The sequence below is a fragment of the Silene latifolia genome, chromosome 2 (assembly GCF_048544455.1).
Source record: "Silene latifolia isolate original U9 population chromosome 2, ASM4854445v1, whole genome shotgun sequence".
Lineage (NCBI taxonomy): Eukaryota > Viridiplantae > Streptophyta > Magnoliopsida > Caryophyllales > Caryophyllaceae > Silene > Silene latifolia.
The window spans coordinates 196,408,979-196,436,644 of record NC_133527.1 but is presented as its reverse complement, the minus strand read 5'-3'; the positions used below and the strand labels follow the sequence as shown (position 1 = coordinate 196,436,644).

The window sequence follows — 27,666 nt, the reverse complement described above, 5'->3', positions numbered from 1 at the left end:
TCAAGGCCGAATTTTACCTTTACTTATTTAAATTTAATATCAAATACTTTTACAAAAAATATCGAACGTTTATAACTAAAAAATATACTCTCTCCTATTCTAAATAACTCTCCCTATTTCCTTTTTCGTCTATTCACAATACTCTCCATATTTCCTTATTTGGCAAACTTTTATACTTATTTTAATCACCCTACCCCACAACAATACCACACAATACTCATACTTTATCTTATTTTAATCATCTTATCCCACAACAATACTTATTTTAATCACTAAAACTTGGGAGAGACGGTCTCTCATTAAGTTATTGAGAGACCAATCTTTCGTACCCTTTTATTTGTATTTCGTACCCCTTTTATTGTTGATCGTGACATAATATTTTCGTACCTATTTTCATAATAAATGTACCCATTTTATAATTAATTATGATTTGTACCTATTTTATTACCTTTGGTACCACTTTTTCTTAAAATTGTACAATGGTCTCTCAATAAAGCTTATTAAGAGACCGTCTCTCAGAAGACCTACTCTATTTTAATCACCTTACCCCACAACAATACTTATTTTAATTACACAATACCTTCCCTCTATCCAATCTCCTACCCTACTACAATATTTTACCATATAATACTCCCTCCCTTAATTCTCGTGCCCTCCATGAAAGGAGAGAGTTATTAAGAATAGGAGGGAGTATATTTTATCAAATTTAAATAACGTGTCACGTGTCCTAAATTTTATGGGATGTCTTATCATGTGTCCATGTCCTGTCCGTGTCTGTATCAGTGTCCATTTTGGTGCTACCTGGAAGATCGTTGTATGAATAATTATGGCAAAACCCGTTAATTTTATAAGACAAATAAATGATCATCGGATGACAAGTCGGATCCAGTTTCCGAATCATAAGAACCACTAACATAATCATTCCAAACATTAGCATTCTTTGACTTCAATCATTTCATAAGTCATCCATCACCTTCACTCAGATATTGAGAACAAAAAAACATTGACTTGATCATACAAAAATGGGGAGTGAGGCAGGTCCATACATAGGAATGATAATAGCAGAATGTTGCCAAGTTGGATTACTGTTAATTAGCAAACAAGCTTTTACATTAACTGGTATGTCTAACTTTGTGTTTGTCACTTACTCCAATGCTCTTGCCTCCTTAATCCTCCTCCCTTTCTCTTTCTTCTTTCACAGGTTCCTTTCTTTCTTCAATTCTTTATTTACTTTAAAATTTTGAGTTTAATTTCATGACTGTGCTTCTTTTTATTGTGAAGTACCCGTCTTTTGATGCAATTTTCATTTTGGGTCATTCGAAAACAACCTCATTGTGTTGTTAATACAAGGCTAATGCCTTACCTCGCAATTTGTGGGACCCTTGAGCACTGGGGTAATGTCGATGATGATTGATGAGCTATTGGAATATTGGTATTAATGAAAGTTCAGGATTTGATGTTACTAATTGAGATTATAATTATGTGAGTTGTTGTTCTGCAGATCAGTATCTCGTCCTCCTCTCACTTTCTCTCTTCTTGGGTGGTTCTTCCTGCTTGCTCTTTCTGGGTATGTTAATACTGTTTTTCTGATACCCTTTTCTCTAAGGGTGTGTTTGGATTGAGTGATTTGGAGGGAAAAGAAAGGGAGGGAGAATAGGGTATTTAAAATCCCTTGTTTGGATAGCAAATGAGGTGGAGGGAAATGGAGGGGGAGAGATTTGGAGGGATCCAATTTCCAAAATCTCTCCACAATATACAAGATTTGGAGGGAAATTGTATCCAAACACCCACATCCCATTCCCCCTTCCCTTCTCTTCCTTTCCCTTCCCTCCTTCCCCCTCCCCTCCTTTTCCCCACTTTTGCTATCCAAACACACCCTAATTTATCATGGGTTTTCTTCAATTTTATACTTCCTTCATTTCGCGGCTTCCGCCTTTACCGTCTCCTTTCCGACTTTGGGATGATTTGCCGAAAATTAATAAAATACTAACTTTACCCCTTAAATTAAAGAGAATGGAGATAATGTTATTGTGGTTTAAATGATGATAGTTAATTATCTAAAGACAATATTTGATGTTCACACTTTTCCTTACTAAACTTAGTAAGTGGACAATAATTTGGGATAATTTAGAGGAGAGGGGGCGATAAAATTGGGATAGCAGGACTATATTTTGAGTTCTTATACCATACGGAGTGTTAGATTAGATTATGTTCAAGTGCTCAACTTTGGTGATTACCTTTGTGGGGTTTTATGCATAAATGAAGTTTTGTTCAGTGCACTTGAGAAGAGAAGGTAGATAACTGAGGTTGTGTTTTTCCTTGTACCTGTAAGGGCGTTCCCGCTCATGGTAGGAGATAGAGTTAAATGTATGTAGCCTTAGTGCCTTACCTTTGTGTTGAACACAAAGTGACTGTTTTCAGATGATCCATGATGAAAGTTAAGGCTATGTTTTTCTCACTAAGCTTTTGAGATTTGATTAAATATTTGTTGCTCTTTAAACTTATGGTTTTCAATTTTTGTGTGCAAGATGTTTGGCTCAGTTATTTGGGTATGCTGGGATTGATTACAGCTCTCCTACTCTTGCGTCGGCAATGTTGAACCTTGTTCCTGGACTTACTTTTTTGCTTGCAATCATATTCAGGTACAGGCTTTTGCTTTCTGTTTTCTGTTTAATTGGTACCGGGGTAATAAAGCTCGATACAAATACTAAGACGATGAAAGTAGTAAGTGCCCTACTGGTAGTAGACTAATGTTGGGAGGTTGGAAAAGGGGATAATATGGGTTCATTTCCAAACCGGAGTAATGCAATATCGTAGGGGAAAAGTGTGGCCTGCAGAATTGATGTGTGTCATGTGTTTCGCATGTACTTACAGGATGGAAAAAGCAGATTGGAAAACTTTAACCTTTCAGTTTAAATTGATTGGAACCGTGGTATCTATTGCTGGAGCATTTGTCGCGACTCTTTATGAAGGTCCACCGCTTCTAGCCGTTGCTACAACACTGAACTCATATCAGCATAATCTTCTTGGAGAGCAGTCAAAATCAAAGTGGATTATTGGTGGTTTGTTTCTTGCTATTGATTGTGTGATGGCATCAAGCTGGGTTATTATTCAGGTAAGCTTAAACTAGCCTTCTGAACCGTCTCAACTTATGACGAGCTCAACTCTTATTGGTTATTGTTGTTGTTTACTCTCAGGCAGTGATTTATGCAAAGTACCCAGCGGAGCTGATTGTTGTCTTCTTTTACTGTTTCTTTGTCGCAATCCAATCAGGAGTATTCACATTGATTGTGGAAAGAGATTTAAATGCTTGGAGCTTAAAGCCCATGTTGAGGCTTCTAGCAATTTTGTACTCTGTAAGTCAATCAATCACATATACTCCCTCTGTCCCGGTCATTTGTTGTCCTTTTCCATTTTGGGGTGTGTCAGTCAATTGTTGTCCTTTCTATTTTAAGAATGAACTTGATGAACAATTTGATCATTCACACTCAATTTGTTCCACTTGTCACTTAATAATTGGCTCATCCCTCTTTCCTTGGTCTTTGTGCCAAAACCAATGGACAATAATTGACCGGAACGGAGGGAGTATAAAAGATTAGTAACCGGTACCACCAATATATGACCAGGAAGGTGATATTGATCCGACTAAGCCTAAACCCACCTCAGCCTGGCTGGAAACCTATCTAAACCTAAGTGACCCAATTGCCATAATAATTAGTTCTCTTTGAATTTGTAAGCTTTGCATTCATCGACCCGTGTGTTTATGGTGCTGCATTTAATCTTGAAGCATAAGGAGATGGTTTGTCTTTGCAGGCAGTGTTTGGTTCTGCAGTCCAGGTCGGTCTTACTGCATGGTGTCTGCGCCGAAAGGGGCCCGTTTTTGTTTGCATGTTTAAGCCGCTTGGGGTTGCCATAGCCGCAATTGCAGGTGTTGTTTTCTTTGGGGATACATTGTATCTTGGAAGGTATTCCACTTTGCCTTCCGTATATTTGGATCATTTATAATTTTATATTATCAAAATCCAGAAATAGTCTTTTTGAGGTGAATTCGCTAGAGGATTAATCTTTGTAAATTTTATCCCCATAAGGAAGCCTATGATTAGGCAGTGACATGATATTGCCATTGTTGCTACTTGCTATATATACACGTGGACGTTGCGTTTTGGTGTTGAGTTCAGGTTAATTAGAAATGAATCAAAGTTTTGGCTGTTGTATGATATATGTGATGTGTTGGCACTCAAGACCTTTGTTCAAAACCCGTCAGCATCAAAATTGTCCTTGCGGCTCCCTTTATACCTTAGGACAGATACTTGAAAAGGTTTGTGATTAAAGAGTTGTTGTGGTGTTGTGCAGTTTGCTTGGGGTGATAATAATTGTTGTCGGATTCTACTCTGTGATGTGGGGAAAGGCTAAAGAAGAGAAGACTGATCATAGCTATCAGTTAGCCGGCGTCCAATCTACAACCGAGAATATGCCCCTTCTTGGAAACCATGTGGAGGTTTCATAGCAGCTTGAAGCTTAAGAAAGGTACACTTCACTTCCATTAGTTGGTCATATGTTCTTCCTGAAAAAAATGTTATTACTCTGTGACAGATCCGACACTCGCTACCTAGTCAGAACTCTTAGTAACCCGTCAACATCAAAATGACCTTCTGGCTCCCTCCACACCATTTAAAAAACTTGTGCTACTTTTGGCGGTGTCACTCGTGGAATTTCTGGACTCCTAGCGAGAGTCAGCTGACCAGAGGTTCCGTTAGGTTCTTGAAACACGGCCTTTTCATTTTTAAACCTGAGATATCAGCTCGTTTTTTATATACTCTACCTTTTGTTTTATGCACAGTTGTATTGGTGTACCAGTGCACGAACAAATTATTCATGGGCGATGTTGGCTGGCAACTTCAGGAACTACAGTGAGCGGCTGAGCGAGACAGTCGTGTAGGTGCAGCCCTGTTTTTTTCAATAGATATCAAGACAAAATCAACAAGTACAGATGTAGAATTGTTCATTGTTTCGAATGTAACTTATACTGTTTCTTGTATGCATACGGCCATACAGTGCCGTACAGGCATAAGGTGCATTACTTGTCCATTTTTTTGCAATTGGCATTATTCGCGCCAAATTAATTGTAAGATCAAATACAAATATTGTATATAACTTAAATTAATAGATGTGTAATCTTCACTTTTTTTTTTTTTTTTTTTTTTTTCGTTTTTCCTACAGCCTTGTTGATGCCTACGTACCTCAAACAAAAACTCTGAGTAGAGGTGTGTTCTCGGCTTCTCGTTAACGAGTTGTTGTTTAATTAAGATTGTGAATGAGTTTGCAAAAAATAACATCGATTCTAAAAAGAACGTGGAATTTTTGTACAATACTTGGGACAGCTGGCTGTGGGAAATTACGGAAAAAAGATTGACAAAAAAACGTGGATGGCAGGATTCGAACCTGCGCGGGCAAAGCCCACATGATTTCTAGTCATGCCCGATAACCACTCCGGCACGTCCACTTCTCTGGCCTAATGTGTCATACAAATGATTATACTCTCACTGGGAAGACTGTGATTTTATGTATTATTACTAAAGTACTTATTAAATGTTTTAATGTGATTTTCATATAATTACAGTTTTTTATCAAAATATCTTTTATAAAATTAAAATTTCAACAAAAATTATAACTTTAGCTATAATAAAATACGGTTAAAGTACCGCCTTAAAGACTGTGAAAAAAGTAATTCGGAAGAATATTATGTTGGAATGGAGGGAATATAAATATGGGTTGTTTTATGTAACAAGTCCTTATCATGAGCAAAAGGACAGTATTTGTCGGAGTGGGAGTGTGGGATTTCCTTAAGACATTAAGACAACATGTATTAGTATGCTGCCCAGATTATCATTTGAGACAAGGGTATATCGTTATTCGTAGCCTGATACCTTGTGGAAAAGCGAGATGTTCAGGGAAGCAAGCTAAGGGATTGAGATGTATTGAAAGTATTGTGTACTTTATTCATTTCAGTATGTACTAGGTAATATGTTTTCTAGTTGTATCTAGGTTATTGACGGAAAAAGGTAATGTACACTACAATAACATACTTCCTCCGTTCCAATGAATTGTATACGTTTGCTTTTTTAGCACTATTCATCGGTGAGGAGAATCTTCATTATAAATTTTAATTTATAACATAAAAGATAGTCATGTGAGATCTTTTTGAAATCGTCTTATCAATTACGTTATTAATATCAAATTTTTATAATTTTTTTTTGTAATGTGTAGCTAAAGATATAAGCAAAATAAAACGTACATTGATGTACATGTATAAAGCAAACGTACACAACTCATTAAAACAGAGAAAGTATAAGATACGGACTTACGGAGTACATAACTTGACAAGTATATGAAGGTGCAAAGATTGCTCTTCTAACGCGTCTGTAAATTAAAGCATGAAGATACAAATACACAATCAATCCTCTTCTAAAATATTCACTTCTAATTATTATTTTTATATCTTACAATAGTCTAAAATGCAAAACAAAGAATTGTAGAGAATTGGGTATCCAACAAATTGTAATATACGGATTACTAATATATGCATAATGTGACTGTGGTTGTCATTCTTCTTCTGACCTAAAAATGCTAAACAAACAAAGAGTTTGAATCAACATTTACAAAGGTGGGAGTTGAGATAAAAAATCCTCATAAGCAAAGTCAACATAAGCGAAGTCTAAAACATTATCGCCGTCGGTATCAAGACACCACCAACTCAATGGAGGCGACGAAGGCGGAGACACGGGTCTTGCAACCGTAACATTATTATTTGTATTTCCGATATTATATATTCCCATATTACTAGCAAACATTGTTGGCACTCCCCCACCAGTTGATGAAATTCCGTTATTATTACTCTTCAATTCTGCTTCATTCCTCGGACTAGTAATATCGAAAATACTCCGTCTTTTCACGTATTTCTTCTCCTTCTTTTCTTGCCTATTGAAATGTTTTTGCGCATGACTAGCCACTTGAGTCGAGGTTCGAGTCCTAACAAATTCCTTAGCTATACTTTTCCAATCCCCTTTTCCATACTTTTCCAATCCCATTAGGAATTGTTTGTGCTCTTCCTCCGTCCACGGTTGAGCTCTCCGCTTTCCCCACCCCGGTTTCCTCCCATTTATTTCCGACTTGTTCGAAGACAAGGAGGTCCGACACTCGTCGGGGTAGTTTGGTAAATTCACATTTCCTGCTTCAATGTTGGCAATATCAGCAAGTAAAAGTTGATAGTGGTGTTTGACTTCTTCTATTGTTTTATGCCCTGGAATTTGTTCTGCTATTTTTAACCATCTTTCTTCACAATTTTCAGGGTAAATTGCTAAACCTCTCTCAAATGCCTTGTCTTGTTCCCAACTCCATGAATTATTATTGTTGCCTTCTTTTCTTGTTTCCATCTATCTATTTTTATTAATTGAAGAATAAATCATACAAAAACAAGGTGAAAATATATAAGTACAACGTAGAAAACTTAATAAAGAGGGTATTGAGGTTTGGTTAGGTTAGGTCTCTTCTAAGAAGTAGGGTTTTGGGTTTGGTTGTTTAGGATAAGTATTAGGGGCGTAGTCAGAAATGAAATTTACGAGTAATGAATAAAAACTAATTCGTATCAATTAATGGAGAATTACTTGGTAAAATAACAAAAAAATATACATAAAATCGTATGAAATACGATAAGATTACAAAAATGCTCTTGATAACAATTTTTTTTTTAAAATATAATAAATGTAACTTATGTCAAATTGATCATTCTAATAGATATGCATCACGAATTAACCAAAAAGCAAATTTTGACTTAAAAATATAGGAATGAACAAACCATGCATGGTGTGGTCTTTACTTTTACACTACCCATTTATCTCAGATACGTTTGCTTTATTTCCCCCTCACAAAATGATTTGAACCCTTAAGATTAACCGATTAACTATGACTTTTAAACACAATTTTTTAACAGAGACAATCTCATCATAATCTATCATATCACAACTACTTGTTACTACTATAACAAGTCGTGAAGAGGGGAAAACGTAAAAATAAGCTTAACAAAACAAATTAGAACGTAAATATAATGTAAACAATACAACTAACCTCACAATTAGTGCAAACAATCAAAATCTCTTTCTCAACAGAAGTTCGTGCAGAAAATTTAGATTTCGTTATTGTGGTTATTGAAGAAATATGAGCACAACTCTATAATCATTGACAATGTTTATATATTTACAATTTTGATGGATTTATGGAAATATTAAAGATAAGCTTAAACTCTAGTTATTAATATGGTAAGAAATCGCGACAACACATGTGTAGCAAAACGAAATAATTAAGTATTTTTAATTTGGAAAATACACATACTAAATTACTAATGTTACTTATAAATCGTACGGGCATAAGGTGCATTACTTGTCCATTTTTTCGCAATTAGCATTATTCGCGCCAAATTAATTGTAAGATCGAATACAAATATTGTATACAACTTTAATTAATAGATGTGTAATCTTCACTTTTATCTTTTTTTTTTTCGTTTTTTCTACAGCCTTGTTGATGCCTACGTACCTCAAACAAAAACTCGAGTAGAGGTGTGTTCTCGACTTCTCGTTGCTTAAAGAGTTGTTGTTTAATCGGTTTTTTTAAAAATGTTAATAACCTTAATATGGTAAGATTGATAAGATAAAGGTCCGTTACTCCGTTATATGGTATATCCTCGTCATCTCGATATCTTCTATGAGTCTGTTTCACACAAATGCGACTTCTAAATCCGCAATTAAATTGACCGTGTGGATAAATAATATTGTCTAAACGCAATCAAATCGATATTTTATATTATCTAAACCCAATAAAATCGATATTTTCACAGTTGTCAATATTTTTCCGTAATATAATTTGCTGATATACTTTCCTTAATGCATGACTAACACTTCCATAATTATGTATCAATCAAATTATCCTTTGCGCTGGAAAATACACTAAATATAATTAAAATATTAAAATATATTAATGTTCAAATAAATACAGTAATTATCTTAATCATTCCACAAATTTATTCTCATTTTTTCATCTCTTTCTCTCAAAAAATTAATTAAGATGGGTAGGGCAAGAATAGCAATGGAGTTTATAAAGAAGGACCGTAAAAGGGAGGTAACTTTTCAAAAGAGAAAGAAAGGTTTACTTAAGAAAGCACATGAATTTTCGATATTATGTAATTTACCCGTTTGTGTAATTATATACCCTTATAATAATAAGGTAGGTGACAATTCGCAATCTCTACTCCCTGAAGTCTATACCTTCAAGGGAAATGAACCAAGTCGTATCGATTTGGCTCGAGCCATGGACCCTAAGTTGGCTCGAGAATTAATCGATCGTTACTTGGCCTCCACTAAGGCCGATGAGAGGAGCAAAAGATCGCTCGACTTAAAAGATATGTTTCAAGAGAGGAAGCGTAAGGCGGACCAAGAATTGTCTAAGCTTAGGCATAAAAATGCTAGGGTTGCCATCTCACAATTTAGTGTTGAACAACTTATGGAATTGCTTTCTCATTTGGATCATAAACTTGATAGTGTTAAGGAAAAAATCGCGGTTATTAAGAATAATAACGCGATTATTCAAAGTATTAATGCTTTGGTACCCTCAGCCTCGAGGATGATGATTGCTGACGATAATGGTAATAACAATAATTCTCGTCTCGCTCCTCAGGAGCCCGGCATAGGCATGGGCCTAGGCCTGGGCATGGGCATGTTCAATCAATTTGCTGGGTTTGAACCGGCCGGTCCGTTTGTTGATCATAATGAGGGTGGTTGCAACTTTGGTTACAATATGGAGCCCAACTATGTGATTGATCAAGGGCCAGAAAATGTTGGCAATTATTTAATACCATCATCAAATGGTTTTGGAGGTAGGTTGCCTATTTCTGTACCCTTTCATTACTTCCCTATGTTTCCCAATCATCCACTTACAAAGTTCAATTAGTAGTTATCGAGTGCGATCGTGTATAGTGCGACAGATAAAAAGTAACCATTTATGACAAATATTAGTCAGTTTATGATAAAATGTGACCGTTTTTAAAATTGGTCATTTTTTAAAGATAAAATATTTACTTTTTGCCATAAAATGGTCATTTTTTATGTTATCGCACCATACTAGGGTTTCATAGTACAATTTGCGGAATTTAATTAGTCAAGTCCTATGAAGACATGTACTGGATTTAAGTACGGAGTATTAATTAGAAGACATGTACTGGATTTAGTATTAATTAAAGTGTCTTAATTAGTGTCGGATAATAATATTTGGATTTTGAATTGTTTTTCATAATAATAATATTTGAATTGTTCTTCGTAATTATCGAGATTATGTCGACGAAGTGATTAATTAAGATAGAGGTGGCCTGGATATCTATTTTCGTCTATTTTCATCGTTATTGATATTTCTTTCATTATCGACTAAAAAGCAATTGTTCTTCACTAATGCTAATTTAGTGATTTGCCTTGAAATTATTTTTGCCTTATACAAGAATTTGTGTTTACTTAATAGATTATCGATATAAAATATCAAACACGAGACTCAATTATATAAATTCTCTTGCATAAATAAAGGACATTACATAGATAAGAGCCCTACAATTCTGAAATTGAAATGGTGTGTGCCAAATTTATTATCAAGCTAAAGCTTGAGGATGATATAATAGAAGTGATTCTTAATTAATTACTTTCTCTTACTCAACAGATTGTTTACGTTGAACTGGAATACTCCCCTCACAGAAGAATACAAGTGTAAACAACCTGTTGAGTCGGATTAATAATCAATTAATTAGCCTTAAGGAGAAAATCATCAAGCTCCTTAAAGGTAGCAATAGCAAATTCCTTCAAATTTTCAGGACTAATAGGAAGTTCCTCATCCTCCTTGATCTTCTCATACTCACATGTCCATTTCACCAAGCTTCCTTCTCCCTTTTCTTCCACCACAACTTGTGCCTTGAAGCTCTTGTAATGGGTTATTCCCTCGCCATCGACCACCGAGTATGCTAGTGTCTTCTTCTCATCGTCCACCACGTCAATCTTCTCTTTCGTCGTCTTAATTGGGTTCCCTACATTGTTTTCCAAAGGTTGGTTAATAAACGTGTTAGTTTAATTTAGAGTCGATCATTTCAAAATGAAAGTTTTTATCGCTTTAGGGTAATTAAAAATTAAAACAACCTTAGTAAGGGATAATGTCGTATGTGTGTATTCAAGACAGGTAATGTTAGTTGTTGTTAATAATCGAACAAGGTTAGTTAATAAATATGTCAGCTTAATTTAATTAGAGTTGATCATTTCAAAATGAAAGTTATAATGTCGTACGTGTATATTCAAGACAGATAATGTTAGTTGTTGACCTGTTGTTAATAATCGAACAAGGTTAGTTAATAAACATGTCAGCTTAATTTAGAGTTGATCGTTTCAAAATGAAAGTTTTTATCGTTTTTGTTATCTTTTATTTCGAACATAATCGTCTAATACAAAGTATATGATAGCACTTTATCGTCTTTTCAGTCGGAGAAGTGGGTAAAGAGTGTCTGCTATTATAAAACATCCTTAGTACGAGATAATGTCGTGTAAATTCAAGACAGATAATAGTAATGTTAGTTGTTAGGTTAATAATAGAACAAGTTATAAGACGAAAATAAAGTATACCATCAGCATATGTGACGAGTCGAACGGACCCAACAACGTGATCAGCACCTTCAACAATCTCAATGCTCTTGTAATGGTGAGGCATAGCCTTAGGAAAAAAGTTTGGGGAGTCTTTTACGGCTCCCCAAACCTTGATTGATTCACTCTTAAGCTCGACATCGGCCTCGAGCTTTTCGATTGAACCCATTTCTCTTATAAATTCTTGTTTATTTAATGAATTGGTGATATTTTGTTAAGTGATTGAGTGATTCAACCATAAAAATTTATGTGTATATATAGGAAGAATGCATGAAGTATTGAGTAGTGGGTTTTCATCATTAATAAGTGAGGCTATCAGCTCAACTACCTAGCTCACTCTCGATTAATTATTGTATGAAGTTAATGTCGTCCATTTTAGATGGGTTGTATATTTCAATTATTTTGTAGATCTCGTATGGTGTTGGTGTAATTTGAATCCTCTCTTTATTTCTTTCTAATACGTACATATTATATTATATGTCATATTTTTATCCATTTACCTTTTTCTAGTCAAAATGTATTTACAATTAAGAATTAAATCCAGACCATTAAAAAGTAAAGGGCCTCTATTTCTTTTGAGGAAATGAAGAGGATCTTTACTCGTTACTCGTGTTGGTGTATATACGATGTACGAGTATTTGTTTTGCTCTTTAGTTTGGATGCGAGAGCAAAGCAATACTCTCGTTGTTCCGGTCATTTACTTTTTTTTTGGTTTTGGCACAAAAATCAAGAAAACAAAAAGGGGTCAGTTATTAGATGATAAGTGAACCAAATTTAGTGTAAAAGGTTAAATTATTCATCATTAGTCATTCTTAAAGTATAAAGGTGAACAATTGACCGCAATACTCAAAAATGAAATAGGTAAAAAAATAACTGGGACAGATGAAGTATATAATTGTTAAGATATTTACAAGAACAATTGGTCTCCCTTGTGACGGGTTACCATTTGTGGTGGATAATTTGTGAGTAAAAATGGTAATAAAATGGGTTAGTGGAGAAAGGGGACCACATGAACAGTGTTGCAGAGAGAGAAAAAGTGGGTACTTTGTGAGATAAAATGATATCCGTCACTCCAAAGTGACGGATATTGCATGTCACAAATGAGAATTTGTGTTACAAGAAATGTAATAATCGCTAATTCATCATGAGCTTATTCGACATTCAAAATTGAAAGTAATAATGTGTATTACGAACTCACGGTGATAATGTGACATTATCTTACTTCAGTTAGTCTCCTTTAAAATGGAGGTGTCCGTCTTTAAATAAAACGAGTTATATATTATTCCACTTGAACATTTAAGACAAATCTTTTTGTTTTTTCCTTATACATTATGTTTTTATCTTGTTCTTACTATTTGACCTGATTAAACTTAAGACGATGTACCAGTGTTAACCAAGAATTTGTGATCTTACTATGACACACTTTGTAACCCTTGTATCTTTAGTCAGCATTGTGAATCGAGCAGGATACTAACACAATAATGACTATTTTTGTGTTTTTATATTATTGATCAAATTCGAGACTGCATCTTGATAAACTCGATCAACTCCTTATACATTTATCTTATTTTGAATAAAAATTGGAACATCTTAAATCTTAAATCTTAATTCTTAACAGTTGATAATTTGATACTCCCTTGAGAATTTCAGTCTCACCAACTTGGATTTCACGTAGTGGCCAAATTGATGGAAAATGCAGTTACGTGGTGCACTGCGCAGAGACATGATCGCATTAATACACCGGCAATGGACATGTGAATAAGAGTCCCACTTTTCTGTAAGGCCCATTCTATTATGTATTTATGGGCTTTGCATGCCTTTCACAAACACATTTCCAAGATCCAATCATACTTGGTATTTTACTAACTAGTCCAAATATTCAACTCTAATAATATGATTTGGTGACTTATAAAATCACTTTTTTTTTTTTCTTTTAGAACCCGTCAAGGGATTAATTCATCGCTATCAAATCCAACATAATAGCATCGGTAGGCGGTAGCTACACGGGGGAGTGTCCAATTAGAGCCCTCTAGCTAACAAATACGGAGGGCGATGTAATATGGGATATATAAGTATGAGTTGCCAAATTGTTATCTAACAAAAGGCCAATTAATGGAAATAAGGAGTTGCACATATGCAAAATACTGTCTAAAACTAGTTAGAGTTTATTTCCTCGATCACTAGTGAATAATAATTTTTCACGGTTACATGTTGGCAACCTAAACTCAATTTATTGGAGGTCATTGATAATCACAACTGCTTATGTTGCCCTCGACTCCTACACCTTCATAAAGTTGCCTTGCCACGCCTCCCTTCACCTCCCCCATTGTATCAAGATAAACAACCCCACACGAGCCACGTTCACCTTTGTGAAACTGGTCGAGGGTGCCTTCATCTCACCCTCTTGGCCTCTTGAAAACACCCTATACCACGCTCTCTCCTCTTTGAACATCCTTTTTAGTCCGCTCTCTTCATAGCCTATCATGTCGCTAAAACTCCTTCACCTATTTCCCTCCATCTAGCCACCACCCACTCAACCCAACCTTCTCTACTCCATCAAGACCAACACATACCTTCTTGCCAATGTGCATTCAACACCCCCGAAAAAGAAAAATGCTTGTTTCATTAGCCCACTTTATAAGGTATGCCTGCATATGGCGTCATCCTTATTCCGTTTGGTAATAAGGAATGCCTTTGTTACTAATGCATCGTTGCACATTTGCCAAACATCTTAATCACTAGCCAATTTGGGACCTTCTAAAATTGGTTCCACGACCATTTCTCCCGCTCCCTATATGTCTCTTCAACATCCTCCGTGCATTTCCCACAAGTAATATACCGGCTAATGGACCAAATATGTACTACCATCTTTCTCAAAATCCCAAAATAAAATCAACTATCCTCGAGTTCCATGAGCAAGTCAGGTGTTAGAATTTCCGTCTTTCTCAAAAGGAAGAAAAAATATGTAATACACGAGTCAACACTTTTTATATCTTTTATAGTAACTATTAACGATAAAATACAGTGTTATCAAATCAAGTAGAGGAGAGCCGAGAGCTAACAGTGGCAGAAATAGAGTACCTCGCTTGCCATGTTTAGAACTGAATAAATAAGTCTAACTCAATCCCACATCGCCCAGGCAACTAGGTCCAAGCCAGAATGCTATTATAAATAACTACCACGCTCCCGATGTAAAACTCACGCAGCCACGCAGTAAGCACAAAGCGAACTATTCTTTCGCCTTTTACTAAAGAATACCGTGTGCTTGCTGCATTTCAGTGGCATACGTTAATTTTTGGAGGAAGTTCCGAAAAGGAGCTTCCAGCAATTCTAGTCTAAACTTGTTTTCTAAAAAAGAAAGCTTCAGTATGAATGTATGATAACTTCAAACAACAATTATTTATACGAACTTTATTTATTAGAAACATTTTTATTTTATATCTTCGACAATCTAATTTTCCATGTAAAATTTGACAAAAATCGTGGACGGCAGGATTCGAACCTGCGCGGGCAAAGCCCACATGATTTCTAGTCATGCCCGATAACCACTCCGGCACGTCCACCTCTTTGGCTTAATATGTCATCCAAATGGTTATAGTCTAAATGGGAAGACTCCCGTGGTTTTATGTATTACTAATTTATAAAATGTAATCTTTTTATAAAAATTATAATTTCAACAAAAAATCAGAATGTTAAGCTATAATAAAACACGGTCAAAGTACCGCCTCGAAAAGTATGAAAAAGTAAATGTGAACAACATTGTGGAATGGAGGGATAATATATGTATCAAGTCCTTATCATGAGCACAAGGGCTCGGGAGAGACCGTCTCTTAGTATTTGTTAGGGTGAGATTTTCGTTAAGACAACATGTATTAGTATGCTGCCAAAACTATAATTTGAGACAACGGTATACAATGTGATATTTCTTTGGGTCGGATTTAGGGATGACGTCGCTGCCATCCATGATGGTCGACTGTGATGGAATTTTAAGGAAAAAAAAATAGAGGATCGTTATTGGTAGCCTGATACCTTGTGGAAAAATCGAGATGGGCAGGGAAGCTAGGGATCGAGATGTATTGAAAGAATTCTGCATTTCAATATGTACTGACATATTTTAGTTGAAATCTAGGCTATTGACGTAAAAAGGTAATGTAAACTACAATAACATACGGAGTATAAGATACAGAGTACTACATGCTAAGGGTAACTTGACAAGTATATGAAGGTGTGCAAAGATTGGACTCTTCTAACGGGTCTGTAAATTAAAGCATGAAGATACAAGCACACGATCCTCCTCTTCTAAAATATTCACTTATAATATTTTTTTTGGTTGTTATGCCTTCATCCATCATTTGAAGTACTCCGTATAAAGCAAATACGAAGTCTACTTGTCAAAGTCCAAAGGGTGTAACGGTGGGTGCAATCTAAACTCTAAAATGCTTGGTTTTCCTTATTACATATCGACTGGTTTTATGTAAAACTGATGTATATTAATATAAGATATATCGCAGTAGAAATAGCTGGCTCCAAGTTTCACGCAATAGGAATCCTCACTCCCATACAAAAATTTAGTAACAACGTATGTATTTTAGCTACAAAGTTACATTATTAAACAAAAGAAACATTATTGTTATCAACACCGTATAAATATTAAATATTAGCGTAAAGTATACGGAGTAGTTTCATGGCTCATTTCGAGACTCATGTGAGCCATGTCAAAAGGTGTGTCCGCTCCTGCATAAACTACAGTATATGATACTCCTTATTTTACAAGGCTAAGGTAAACTTTTGTAATTAATTATGGAACTTTTCAGCTTTTGTGAGGACCTTATACAGTTATACTCGATTGAATCAACAGAGAAGACAAAAATAGGCAAACACCTTCGATCAAATAAATAAAATCGGAGTCATATAAAGCTACCAAAATATACATATCCTATCCCACATCGACAGATGACAATGGAAACATAGAAGAAACTAGTACATAAGCAAAATTTGAATGATGTGAAAGGCACTTACCTGGGCGGGGTCAATGGGCGATCAACAAGGTCCATGGCCTAGGTTGGTGGCATCCATTGCACTCGAGGAGGCGCGCCTGCTTAACACTCTCTCCATGTTGAGAAAGTGTACGTCATAATTTGTTGCTTTGGGGGCCTGCGTTCGCGCGGCCCCTTTCCAAATTAGTTTTAAAAGTGATGTACTCAGTATTATTCCCTCCGATTCAGACCAAAGGTAACATTGACTTTTTGGCACTATTCATGGTTGTAGGAAATCTTCGATATTATTGTTAATCTATAAGACAAAATATATTCATGTGAGATCTTGTTTGATTCATCATCATGAATTCTATAAGAATATCAATTTTTTATAATTTTTAATAATGTGTAACTAAAGATATTTACGTTGCAAAACGTGCCTCGACAAGTGTGAAAAAGTCAATGTTACCTTTGGTCTGGATCGGAGGGAGTATTAGTGATACTTACTTTAAACACAAATTCTCATTAGACGGGAGATATAGTTATAGACGCGCTAAATCCATCCACTTTAAGCACAAGACAAGTTGCGTGGTGGGGTAAAAAAATGTCACTACTTTAAGCATATTTGATCGGTCTTTCATCTTAATCTATCTATAGTGAGCCTGATTGTAGTTTAAATTAATTGTCACAGTCATATTACTTTGTGACGGATCAAATAACATTCACATGAGTAGATAAGATAAAAATTGGAGTCCTAGAAAATCGCAAATGATTTATCTTTTATCTTACTATGCGCGTTTTATTTAACCCGTCACAAATGAGCAAGTGATACGGAGTACATATTAGCTTAAATTAAAATCAAATGTTGCAAATATATTTCACACAAATTTTTATAGAGATTTGGGCAAGAATGTGTGAAATGAAATACGGAGTATATATTTAAAGCATCAAGTAAACAAAACACTAAAATTAACACACCTTGGAGTATCCCTTGGGTACGACTGTAAAAGACCAAGAACATCGATCAAAATGTTATTTCATTCTCACTTGAATGTAGTTTCAACTTTTTTTGAGCCATGAAGTACTTATTCCAGCATATGTTATTGTAAGAGTTACTGGTATACAATAAATATTCTCTTGCGAAGCTACATTTTGGAAGCATTCAGACCATACACTATGAATAATAGATGGTAGAACATTGGAAGGCCAACACCAGTAATTCAGTAGATAAATATTCCTATTGTCTTCGTTGATATATCGGAAGTTTAATACGTACCTTTGTCCATAATTGAGTTTTAAATGGTGCGACTTAATAGCCTTGGTGCACCTCGTTTTAGTCATTTAATAACCATACCAAGTTACAGTAAACGTTGTAAAAAATACGAGTATACAAACTCTTCTGATTGCCTTAAGATAAGGGGACGATGTGACATTAGTATTTGTATTAAAATGTTTGCCTTCATTCAAATTCATATCCAAAGGGGAAAAATACCTACAATCTAAAGAATAGAAGGCCAAGACAAGACTTATTCCATCCCACATAAGACAGCAGAACATAGAAATTGGAAAAAAGTTAGTATAAATAAAAAAATTGAAGGATGGAAAAGGCACTTACCTGGGCGGGGTCAATAGACGATCAAGAAGGTCTATGGCTTAGGTTGGTGGCCTTCATTGCACTTCTGAAGGAGCGCCTGCTTAACACTCTCCTCATGTTAGGAAAGTGTACGTCATAATTTGTTGCTTTGGGGGCTTGCGTTCGCGCAGCCCCTGGCCATTTCAACCCCAAAATTTTCATTAAATTACCTTATATTACTTGATGATTAATACTCCACTTATTCTTATGTTCTTTGGTGCCCCTGGCCATTTCAACCCCAAAATTTTCATTAAATTACCTTATATATTACTTGATGATTAATACTCCTCTTATTCTTATGTTCTTCGGTTGGTAATATGCGGAATTATTCGTTTGGGAATATGTGGATGGTAAATATTTAGTGGTTAGAGCATCCGCAAAGGTGAGGCTCCCTATATCTTCTCTTTCCTTTTCTTATTCGTCCACCTCATTTTCCACTAACTTTTCCATTTACCCTCCCCGTTTCATAATTACATTTATGCAACAATGGGGTTCCCCAATTCACACACAAAAATTTGGGAACCTCCCAAAAAGTAACACAAATTGCCTTACTTTTTTTTTTGGGAGCTCCTCTAAAAACAGTGGAACCTCAAATGTTGGGGAGCTTTGTGCAACAATGAGGAGCCCCATATGAGGAGAGAGAGGACATATGGGGAGGCACCTCCCCACCTTTGCGGATGCTCTTATGGTGATACGTGGATGTAAATGAGAGTAAGAGGGAGTGGATGTAAATGAGAGTAAGAGGGAGGATGTGGGATCCCAAGTTATTATAACCGCAAATGATGGACAAATAAGGAAGGTAGATCTTTGTAAATTTTGTCGAAAATGTGGAAGATCTTAGAGAGTAGGAGGATCGTAACATAGAAAATTTACTTGATTAATTCCCGTTACGAGATCACTGTTCTATGTGAGAAATTATTAATGTATTAGGGTAAATTAATAACTCTTTCTTCAATTGATGCGAAAAATCCCATTTTTTGCTTCCAAAGTTTAAACCAAATCTAAAAAAATATACCCATTAATTAACGATTTTGCTCACATTACTACTTGTTGTAAAAAATTGAATGCTTTGTTGTAATGAAGGAATCCCATGAACCAGAACTCGAACTCGTCTGTTGTCACTACTTGTACATACTTCTGTGTAGGCTTCTTCCTGTTCTCGGTTCTAATTACCCCCTTCAGTTTCGTCAGTGGGATCACTATCTACAAATCTGCAATATTCAACATTTTGGCGTTAATTTTAGAAGTATATATAGGGCGGGTGACAAACAACATCGAGAAGCCCTTAAGAACTCCGTCCTCTTCTCTTCTCACGCTGAAGATTCGTCTGAACACTTTTTTGATCTTAGCTCCTTTGCTCAACTTTCTTCTTACTGTTATATTCAAATAATGAGAACATATCGCAACTAAAAGAGACAAATAATGAACTATTAACTTTTCCAAAAACAAACCAAGCTTATTTATTGTGTTAGGTACTGATTCCACTCTTTTATGCTTTATAGTTAAACTCCAATCAACAATATTATTGCCTAAAGATACAGGCACCAGTTTTAGAGATCGCGTATTACTTGCATCGTATATATGAATCTCGACAACCTGTTATTCCTTGTCGACTGTCGTAAATGCCTATATAACATTCATTTTGTTCGCTTTCTACAAAGTGTGTGCTAAATATGCGAGTATATATTCGTTTTTTGGTGGTCTACAGATGAAGTATGTTAAGGTAAATATATATATAGGCAAGCAGGGAGGTTGAATATATATACAACGGTTTCCCTTTAACAACCAGATTTTTTGACTGTGGTCGTTACTTGTTTGCATAATTATGACATAACTGTATATGAAAGATTGATGTTTTCTTGAGTCGGTATTTTCATCGGGTTAGAAAGGGAGTTTTAAAGTTTTGTGTCTTTGTAAATCGTTAAGATTCTCAAGCAATGAAAGATAGTGTGGGTGTTTGCATCAAGTCTAAAGCAATGAAGAAGGCTGGGCATAGCAGCGAAAAAGTGAATTAATTCACTCCCACATCGAACAGGTACTTTAGTGGAAGGACTCCTCAGGCTATATAAACTGAAATAGGCTGAGTAATCAGCATACCTTTCTCGGCCTTTTGGCTAAGATCAAGTGTAGTATCTGTTCTTATCAGTTTAATATCTGATATGTGGGTCATTGACTCACACGATATTAAATTTATTTTTTAAGAGGGGAGGCCCATTAAGGTAGCTTGCTGCCTGGGCCTTTACGCGTCGCCCATGTGTTGCACTACTGCTTGGGCCTGGCGCACCTCTCCAATAAAGTTCAATTTTTATGGTTCGTAGGATTTGCCATTTACTGCTTTGCTTTGGACCATTCTGGGCATACTCAAATGTTTCATTATGACGGTTTTGTAGCGTAAGGTGTTAGGTTCGTGAAAAACATGCCTACTTGGACCTCTCTATTTCAGAAATATTTTCAATCTAAATCCGACCAATAAATAATTTTTTTTTTTCGAGAAAACCAATAAATAATTTTTTAGTTAACATTGTTTCAAAAAAAACTGTGTGTTGCTAAATGCCTCCCTCTTAAGAAACAATTTCAACAATTTTTTTTTTTTTTTTTTTCCAACAAAAACTTTGATTGTTGCTAAATGCCTATTAAGAAACAACGGCCTCATCAGAAACACAACAATGCTATCCATAAGCACTTTGATTGTTGCTAAATTTCTTGATGATTTGACCATGCTCATATTTTAAGCAAAAATTACAATTTACCACCTATTATGTTCTCTTTACAAATAACCACCTAACTTTCAGTAAATTCCAGATCATTTTCACTTATTTTACATTCTTGTGACGGTTGTATAATTATCTGCTCGAAGTCATTTTATCGTCTTATGTAAATTTGCAACAACCAATATACCCTTACTCAGTTACTCATTACATAGACTTATTAGTTATTACTTCATTCCTCAGTTAAACGTCATTCCTTCAATTGGAAAATCGACATTATGAACAAGGAGCCTTAAAAATCATTTTTTCCCTTTTCCTTTAGCCTACTTCACAAAAAATTTCCCCTATCTTCGAATTTTACATTCTCACTTGCTTTCAATATTTGATGACGACATTATGACTAGAACTAAAAGTAACAATTTCAATTTCATGTAATATACACACTAATCTTTACCTGTTCTACTATCTCACTCTCATTAAAAAGGAACTTACATACTTACATATTCATAGTTGAAGTTTCAGATTTTCAGCCATGTCTAATTCCACCACCAACAAATACAGGACACATAACACATTCATTTCTATTAAGAAAATATATCTATTTACTCCAAATGCTTAACTTCATGTTCTAATGTCTCACTCTTCAACAAAACATACGTTTCAACAAGTATTAAAATAAAATAGGAAGAATTAATCAAAATGCAAAAGAGTACGAAGTATGTTGTCGGAAGCGTGAATAACTCTTGTTGGGCCTCTATTGCGCCGGTATTCAATGTCCATAATAGTACGATATTGTACACTTTGAATCAAGTCCTTACATATTTACTTTTGGACTCCTTCCCAAAATATCTTGTATTATTATATTTGTGTCACTTATAAAGATGATCGTTCAACTTTACACTACCAATATGTAGGGGTGAGCAAAACCGTGTACCCGATACGGTTTTGAAAACCGTATCGGGTATACGGTTTTCAAAATCGCAAAAATCACTATACGGATCCGATACGGTTTAACCGTATATACGGTTTTCGGGTACCCGGAAAAATCGTGTTTACGGAATCCGTATATCCGGATACGGTTTGGTGACAAATGCCCAATTAAACATTGTAATTATTCAAGAGCTAATAATTACCTCTAACAGGAACACCTCTTATAAAGAGCTAATTTTTGTTTATTGATATAAGTTAGTAAAAAAAGACGTAAAAAACATTAAATGAGTGGAGTTGAAAGAGGAACTTTGCATTTTTTTAATTTTTTTAATACAAAAATCGCAAAAACGTGTCGAAACCGTATATACGGTTTCGTTTTTTGCCGACCGGATACGGTACGGTTTTTATAAAACCGTATCGTATATACGGATTTTCGTATCGTATATACGGAAATCCGTATAACTGAAACCGTATACCGAATCGTATCCGTGTTATAAAACCGTATCGTATATTTTTGCTCACCCCTACCAATATGAGACATGAGTTTCTATCCCAACAATCATCCCTTCAAACCAAGGAACATCATCTTGACTCGGACCTTAAGCTTCGTAGAGAACTCCCACACTCTACACCCCAACTTCTAGACACCCGAAATATCATCAAGTCTTGATAACCTCCCCTTAACCGACGCACCATGCTACCGCGAGCCATGTCTTGCTCCACATGTCATCGCATGGTCAAGTGAGTGCCCCCACATGCTCCTGAACCTCCATGTCCGTGTGCCCTTGTTGGGAATTTGCATATCGAACATCCTCGCCGACCAATACACCCTGAACCGTGTCCGCCAATTCATAAATCCTATAACACAAACGGTCTCTGACATCCATCCGCCTGTAATAAGCTGTAAAGGACCCACCAGACCTATGACACCCAAACTGATAAGGGTCTCCACCCGATCAACAGTTCTAGTACACAAATGGTCTTTATCCCACAAGACCTATGACGCCTTTCATCCATTTAGCCCTGGACCGGGCTTGCTCAAGGCTCCACCTCGAGTTATGAGTTCTATGCCTTAGAGTGTACAACTTCAAGTCTTGTCTCGATACTTCTTGTGTCTATCCTAAGTCGATTTTGGGCTTTGATACCACTTGTTGTGCGGAAGCGTGAATACCTCATGTTGGGCCTTTGTTGCGTCGGTGTCCATTGTCTATAATAGTATGATATTGTCCAATTTGGCCTAATTCCTCACGGATTTACTCTTGCGCCCTTTCCAAAATGTCTCGTATTATTATATGTTGTGACACTTATAAATATGGTCTTTCACCTTTACACTACCAATTGAAGAACTAATTTGAAAAGAAAAAACAGAGGGAAACAAACAAGAAATTGCCCAAAAATTGAGGAAATGAGGAAGAATGACCTGTCAAAACTCGATCCGACCCGCCCGACCCGATTTTTAGGGTTACAAATCCGGTTTTCGACCCGCGACCCGTTTGACCCGAACCCGAAATGACCCGTTATTTTAGGGTTGAGACCCGACCCGAACGGGTCGACCTGTTAAGTCAAGGGAAAATCATGAATTTTATTAAAAATATTAATATTAATATATTATATTTGAAAATATAGTTAAAAATTATTTTTTTACTACTTCAAATTAAAAATTCAACCAAAAAGTCAATTTTATATAACTTTTATAATATTTAATAATAAAATAATTATTAAAAAATTTTTATTTTAATAACTATATCAACATAATTATTGTATATGATGAATATGATTAAAATAATAATCTTAAATATATTTTACTTTTTTAAAAAATATTTTTTAAATTACAAAAATCGTTTAAAAAAGACCATTAATATTTTTTCTTGACCCGTATTCTGACCCGTTTAACCCGACCCGTAATTGACCCAACCCGTATGACCTGACCTGGGACACGACCCGTTTGACAAGTCTAAATTTATTTCTAGGTGATTATTTTAATGATTTTTTGGGTTTGTGTTTGTTTGGGGGTTTAGATTGGATGAATGGGAGTGAGGGAGTTTGAAATAAATAGGGAGTGTAGGTAATGAGTAAGGGTATATTGGTCATTGCAAATTTACGTAAGATGATAAAATGAAGTCGATTCAATAATTATAAAAAACAGTCACAATAATGTAAAATAAGTGAAAATGCTGTGAAATTTGTTGAAAGTTAGGTGGTTATTTGTAAAGTATAACAAAATAGGTGGTATATTGTACAAAAGGGAACATAATAGATTAATAGCTGGTAAATTGTAATTTTGGCTATTTTTAAACATTAAGTTTAGCATGATATTTGAAGAAAATGTTTATAAACTACGGTGCATAATTTTGAGAGAAATTATTATTTTTTTTAAAAAAAAGTGACCGACGACAACACTTATAATATCGATCGTGCAAAGGATTGAACGATATTCATAATCACCGCCTCCGGCTACCTATTTGTTTACCTTGGTAAATATATCTTTTTCTTAGCTAATTGTTGAAAATGGCAAGGAAGATCATCTTATGTTCATATCCAACAGAGACGAAGACGAAAATGACAAAATACAAATAGATCGAATTGTTGTCTACCTTCTCTTTTTTATCTACAACTCTAATAACCGATTAAAATATACTCTCTCCTATTCACTGTTTTCTTCCACATTTCCTTAAACGGATTATTCAGGTTTTTCCCCCTTTCTTATTTTGGAAACTTTTTACTCTTATTTATTCACACCCCTCTAAGAAGAAGAAAATAAAGACTAAAAGGGAGTAGTATATTTTGGTCATCCACCTGTTATCCGACCGTACACAATATATATTAACTTAATCAACTTAATCGATTGTGATTGTGGGAGGGCAAAAAGAGAAGGTGCGATGGAGAAGGTAGATAACAATCCTCAAATACAAATGAAACAAAATGCAAAACAAAAACACACATTGTATCATTATAATCAATTAAATATATGATTAAATATATTATTACATTTCTAAACCATTAATCATCAATCACATGAAATACATAAGCTAAGCATATTTTGGGCATTACATTTTATATTAATATGCGCATCCCTGTAAACTATCAGAAAGAAGATAAAGGGAGACTGGAATGCAAAAAACTGTGGAAGACAGGACCAGTTGCAAGGATTTCTTCAGTCAGCTTGTTATCTGTTCCCAAGGGATAATCCAAGGTGTGTTAATTTTAATGTTTCGTTCACGCGATGCTTTAAATATTGGAAGGCCAACACCAGTATTCAGTAGATGAATATTTGTAACGCAAGGTACATTTCCCATTGTCTTCGTTGATATATCGGAAGTTTTTTTTTTTTTTTTTTTTTTTTTTTTTTTTTTTGACAACAATATATCGGAAGTTTAATACGTACCATTGTCCATAATTGAGTTTTAAATGGTGCAACTTAATAGCCTTGGTGCACCTCGTTTTAGTCATATAATAACCATACCAAGTAACAGTAAACGTTGTAAAAAATATACAAACTCTTCGGATTGTCTTAAGATAAGGGGACATGATTGTAACAATGTGACATTAGTATTTGTATTGATGTTTGCCTTCATTCAAATTCATATCCAGAGGGGAAGAATACCCGCAATCTAAAGAATAGAAGGCCAAGACTTATTCTGTCCCACATCGGACAGTAGAACATAGAAATTGCAAAACGTTAGTATAAATAAAAAAATTGAATGATAGAAAAGGCACTTACCTGGGCGGGGTCAATAGACGATCAAGAAGGTCCATGGCTTAGGTTGGTGGCCTTCATTGCACTTCTGAAGGAGCGCCTGCTTAACACTCTCCTCATGTTAGGAAAGTGTACGTCATAATTTGTTGCTTCGGGGGCCTGCGTTCGCGCAGCCCCTGTCTAATTTAACTCAAAATCTTGTCCCGCGAGATCAATGTTCTATTGTGATAGGAGTACATTTTAATGAAAATTATTTGTGTAGTTGGGTAAATTAATAACCCAACTACGAGTATTTCTCAATTGATGCGAAACCAAGTTCTACCAATGGATTTTTCGCTTACAAAGTTCTACCAAATCTAAAAAAGAATCCATAAATTAACGATTTTGCCCACATACTTCCCACAACATTCACACTAAACTTCTCACCCATCACCGGGACCACCTCCTCCACACGCCGACACCCTGCACCACAAGTGTCTTCCCGCTGGCAAACCTTCCTAGTGCCACCCCATTAAACACCCAGAACCTCCTCAAGTCCAACCTCACAAAACCCCACCTACACCCTACTTACATCACCGTCCCATCGAATTTTTTTTGTTTGGAAAAAAAAATCTCATTTTGGGTTGCGAATAAACTATTTCTCAGTAAGGGGTATATGCAGGCACGGATTTCGTAGGAACCTAGGGGGCATAGAATCGCCATTTTGTATGGCGACGTTTCTATAAAAACGCAATGTCGTATAGCGGTTCTTGGACCAATTTTTTTTCACCTACTGAAGCCAAAGCCGCCATTGGGGACGACGGCTCTACCTGTATAATTTTTTTAAAATTCCTAATATTTGACTATACTTTCCCCCATATACAATTGATTGGTGTATATGAGAGATACGTTAGAGCTAATATAGGTTTCAATGTTTCATAGATATAAATACTTCAAAATTTTTGATGTTTGAACATTGAAAGATACGGAGTATAAGAAACTCTTCAACTATATAAAACGAATCTCTCTTAAATTATTTCATTCAAATGATAAACTTAACCTTAAGATATACATACGTATACATATGAAGTATATATTACAGTAAGACACGAATACAAAGGCAAGTACTAATTTGAGACAATATATAGTTGCATTCAGGGCCGATCCCGTACATTTTGTAGTCGAAATTTTAAAATAGGGCCCCTTTAAAAATTATGTTTAATTCACATGTCCCAATACAATTCAATCTTTAGCGACATTGATTAAAAAACGTGTGTGTCGCACCAATACTTTTTTATATTCAAGTGGTGACCCTTACAAAACGGAAAATTCGATTATATTTTATTACTCCATTTTAGTTATTCAGTAAAGTATCTTATAATTCAATTCTTTTATCGTCAAAAAATTGCAAAAGATCGAAATTATTTCAAATATATATCTTATCATTTGAGATCCCAAGTATTCCAACGTTGCGTTCGAAAGATATGGTTAGTTTAGGAAGATTGATGGTTCTTTTCATCAAGTCTTGAATCTATGTATTTTGAATCTCTTTAACTCATCTAAGTTTGTTGGTATGTTGTTGGTGATCCATTCATTTTGGTATTTTTCATCGGGTTAGAAAGGGAGTTTCAAAGCTCCGTGTCTTTTGTAAATTGTTAAGATTCTCAAGCAATGAAAGATGGTGTGGGTGTTTGCATGAAGTCTCAAGCAATTAAGAAGGCTGGACAGAGCAGCTAAAAAGTGAATTAGTTCACCCACATCGAACAGGTACTTTAGTGGAAGGTCTTGTCAGGGTATATAAACTGAAACAGGCAGAGGAATCAAGCATACCTTTCTCGGCCTTTTGGCTAAGATCAAGTGTAGTATCTGTTCTTATCAGTTTAATATCTGATATGTGAGTCATTGACTCACATGATATTAAATTTATTTTTTAAGAGGGGAGGTTCATCAAGGTAGCTTGCTGCCTGGGCCTTCACGCGTCGCCCATGCGTTGCACTATTGCTTGGGCCTGGCGCACCTCTCCAAC

The 27,666-nt window shown here is 35.4% G+C and overlaps 3 protein-coding genes and 8 non-coding genes across 13 annotated transcripts; 7 read left to right on the top strand and 4 right to left on the bottom strand.

Annotated features, from left to right (window-relative positions):
- The first annotated feature begins 924 nt into the window (after positions 1–924).
- LOC141644251 (WAT1-related protein At3g28050-like) lies at positions 925–5,185 on the top strand. Of its 3 annotated transcripts, none has more exons than XM_074453725.1 (8): positions 925–1,201; positions 1,502–1,567; positions 2,529–2,642; positions 2,875–3,115; positions 3,198–3,356; positions 3,814–3,965; positions 4,354–4,527; positions 4,903–5,185. In XM_074453725.1, exons 1-7 carry the CDS (start codon positions 1,023–1,025, stop codon positions 4,505–4,507), a joined length of 1,065 nt encoding a protein of 354 aa, XP_074309826.1. In that variant the 5' UTR covers positions 925–1,022; the 3' UTR covers positions 4,508–4,527; positions 4,903–5,185. The 3 variants fall into 3 exon arrangements, with proteins under 3 accessions (XP_074309826.1, XP_074309825.1, XP_074309824.1); XM_074453724.1 differs by having other exon boundaries at positions 4,858–5,185; XM_074453723.1 differs by having other exon boundaries at positions 4,841–5,185.
- A 236-nt stretch (positions 5,186–5,421) lies between these two features.
- On the bottom strand, positions 5,422–5,503 carry TRNAS-AGA (transfer RNA serine (anticodon AGA)). Its single transcript has one exon. It is a non-coding gene; the product is annotated as a tRNA-Ser (tRNA).
- A 1,103-nt stretch (positions 5,504–6,606) lies between these two features.
- Positions 6,607–7,433, bottom strand: LOC141641927 (transcription factor DIVARICATA-like). Its single transcript, XM_074450568.1, has one exon. The coding sequence runs from the start codon at positions 7,431–7,433 to the stop codon at positions 6,657–6,659; it is 777 nt and encodes a 258-aa protein (XP_074306669.1). The 3' UTR covers positions 6,607–6,656.
- A 3,137-nt stretch (positions 7,434–10,570) lies between these two features.
- On the bottom strand, positions 10,571–11,962 carry LOC141644261 (MLP-like protein 423). The gene is made up of 2 exons (XM_074453740.1): positions 11,700–11,962; positions 10,571–11,113 (listed from the first exon to the last, which is right to left on the bottom strand). Exons 1-2 carry the CDS (start codon positions 11,884–11,886, stop codon positions 10,833–10,835), a joined length of 468 nt encoding a protein of 155 aa, XP_074309841.1. The 5' UTR covers positions 11,887–11,962; the 3' UTR covers positions 10,571–10,832.
- Positions 11,963–14,921: 2,959 nt separating this feature from the next.
- LOC141645456 (U5 spliceosomal RNA) lies at positions 14,922–15,038 on the top strand. Its single transcript, XR_012544938.1, has one exon. It is a non-coding gene; the product is annotated as a U5 spliceosomal RNA (small nuclear RNA).
- Positions 15,039–15,198: 160 nt separating this feature from the next.
- On the bottom strand, positions 15,199–15,280 carry TRNAS-AGA (transfer RNA serine (anticodon AGA)). The gene has a single exon. It is a non-coding gene; the product is annotated as a tRNA-Ser (tRNA).
- A 1,448-nt stretch (positions 15,281–16,728) lies between these two features.
- Positions 16,729–16,892, top strand: LOC141645445 (U1 spliceosomal RNA). Its single transcript, XR_012544929.1, has one exon. It is a non-coding gene; the product is annotated as a U1 spliceosomal RNA (small nuclear RNA).
- A 1,408-nt stretch (positions 16,893–18,300) lies between these two features.
- On the top strand, positions 18,301–18,464 carry LOC141645444 (U1 spliceosomal RNA). Its single transcript, XR_012544928.1, has one exon. It is a non-coding gene; the product is annotated as a U1 spliceosomal RNA (small nuclear RNA).
- Positions 18,465–20,419: 1,955 nt separating this feature from the next.
- On the top strand, positions 20,420–20,615 carry LOC141645452 (U2 spliceosomal RNA). Its single transcript, XR_012544935.1, has one exon. It is a non-coding gene; the product is annotated as a U2 spliceosomal RNA (small nuclear RNA).
- Positions 20,616–25,677: 5,062 nt separating this feature from the next.
- On the top strand, positions 25,678–25,841 carry LOC141645447 (U1 spliceosomal RNA). Its single transcript, XR_012544930.1, has one exon. It is a non-coding gene; the product is annotated as a U1 spliceosomal RNA (small nuclear RNA).
- A 1,625-nt stretch (positions 25,842–27,466) lies between these two features.
- LOC141645451 (U2 spliceosomal RNA) lies at positions 27,467–27,662 on the top strand. Its single transcript, XR_012544934.1, has one exon. It is a non-coding gene; the product is annotated as a U2 spliceosomal RNA (small nuclear RNA).
- The last annotated feature ends 4 nt before the right edge of the window (positions 27,663–27,666 follow it).

What these genes read in the sequence shown, in the direction of transcription:
- LOC141644251 (XM_074453725.1), top strand. Translation starts at nt 1,023, where the DNA reads ATGGGGAGTGAGGCAGGTCCATACATAGGAATGATAATAGCAGAATGT. An exon ending in TTCCTGCTTGCTCTTTCTGG is followed by an intron (nt 1,568 to 2,528) that starts GTATGTTAATAC and finishes TTTGTGTGCAAG; the next exon opens with ATGTTTGGCTCAGTTATTTG. An exon ending in TTCTAGCAATTTTGTACTCT is followed by an intron (nt 3,357 to 3,813) that starts GTAAGTCAATCA and finishes TTGTCTTTGCAG; the next exon opens with GCAGTGTTTGGTTCTGCAGT.
- LOC141644261 (XM_074453740.1), bottom strand. Translation starts at nt 11,886, where the DNA reads ATGGGTTCAATCGAAAAGCTCGAGGCCGATGTCGAGCTTAAGAGTGAA. An exon ending in ACTCGTCACATATGCTGATG is followed by an intron (nt 11,114 to 11,699) that starts GTATACTTTATT and finishes AAAACAATGTAG; the next exon opens with GGAACCCAATTAAGACGACG.
- LOC141641927 (XM_074450568.1), bottom strand. Translation starts at nt 7,433, where the DNA reads ATGGAAACAAGAAAAGAAGGCAACAATAATAATTCATGGAGTTGGGAA.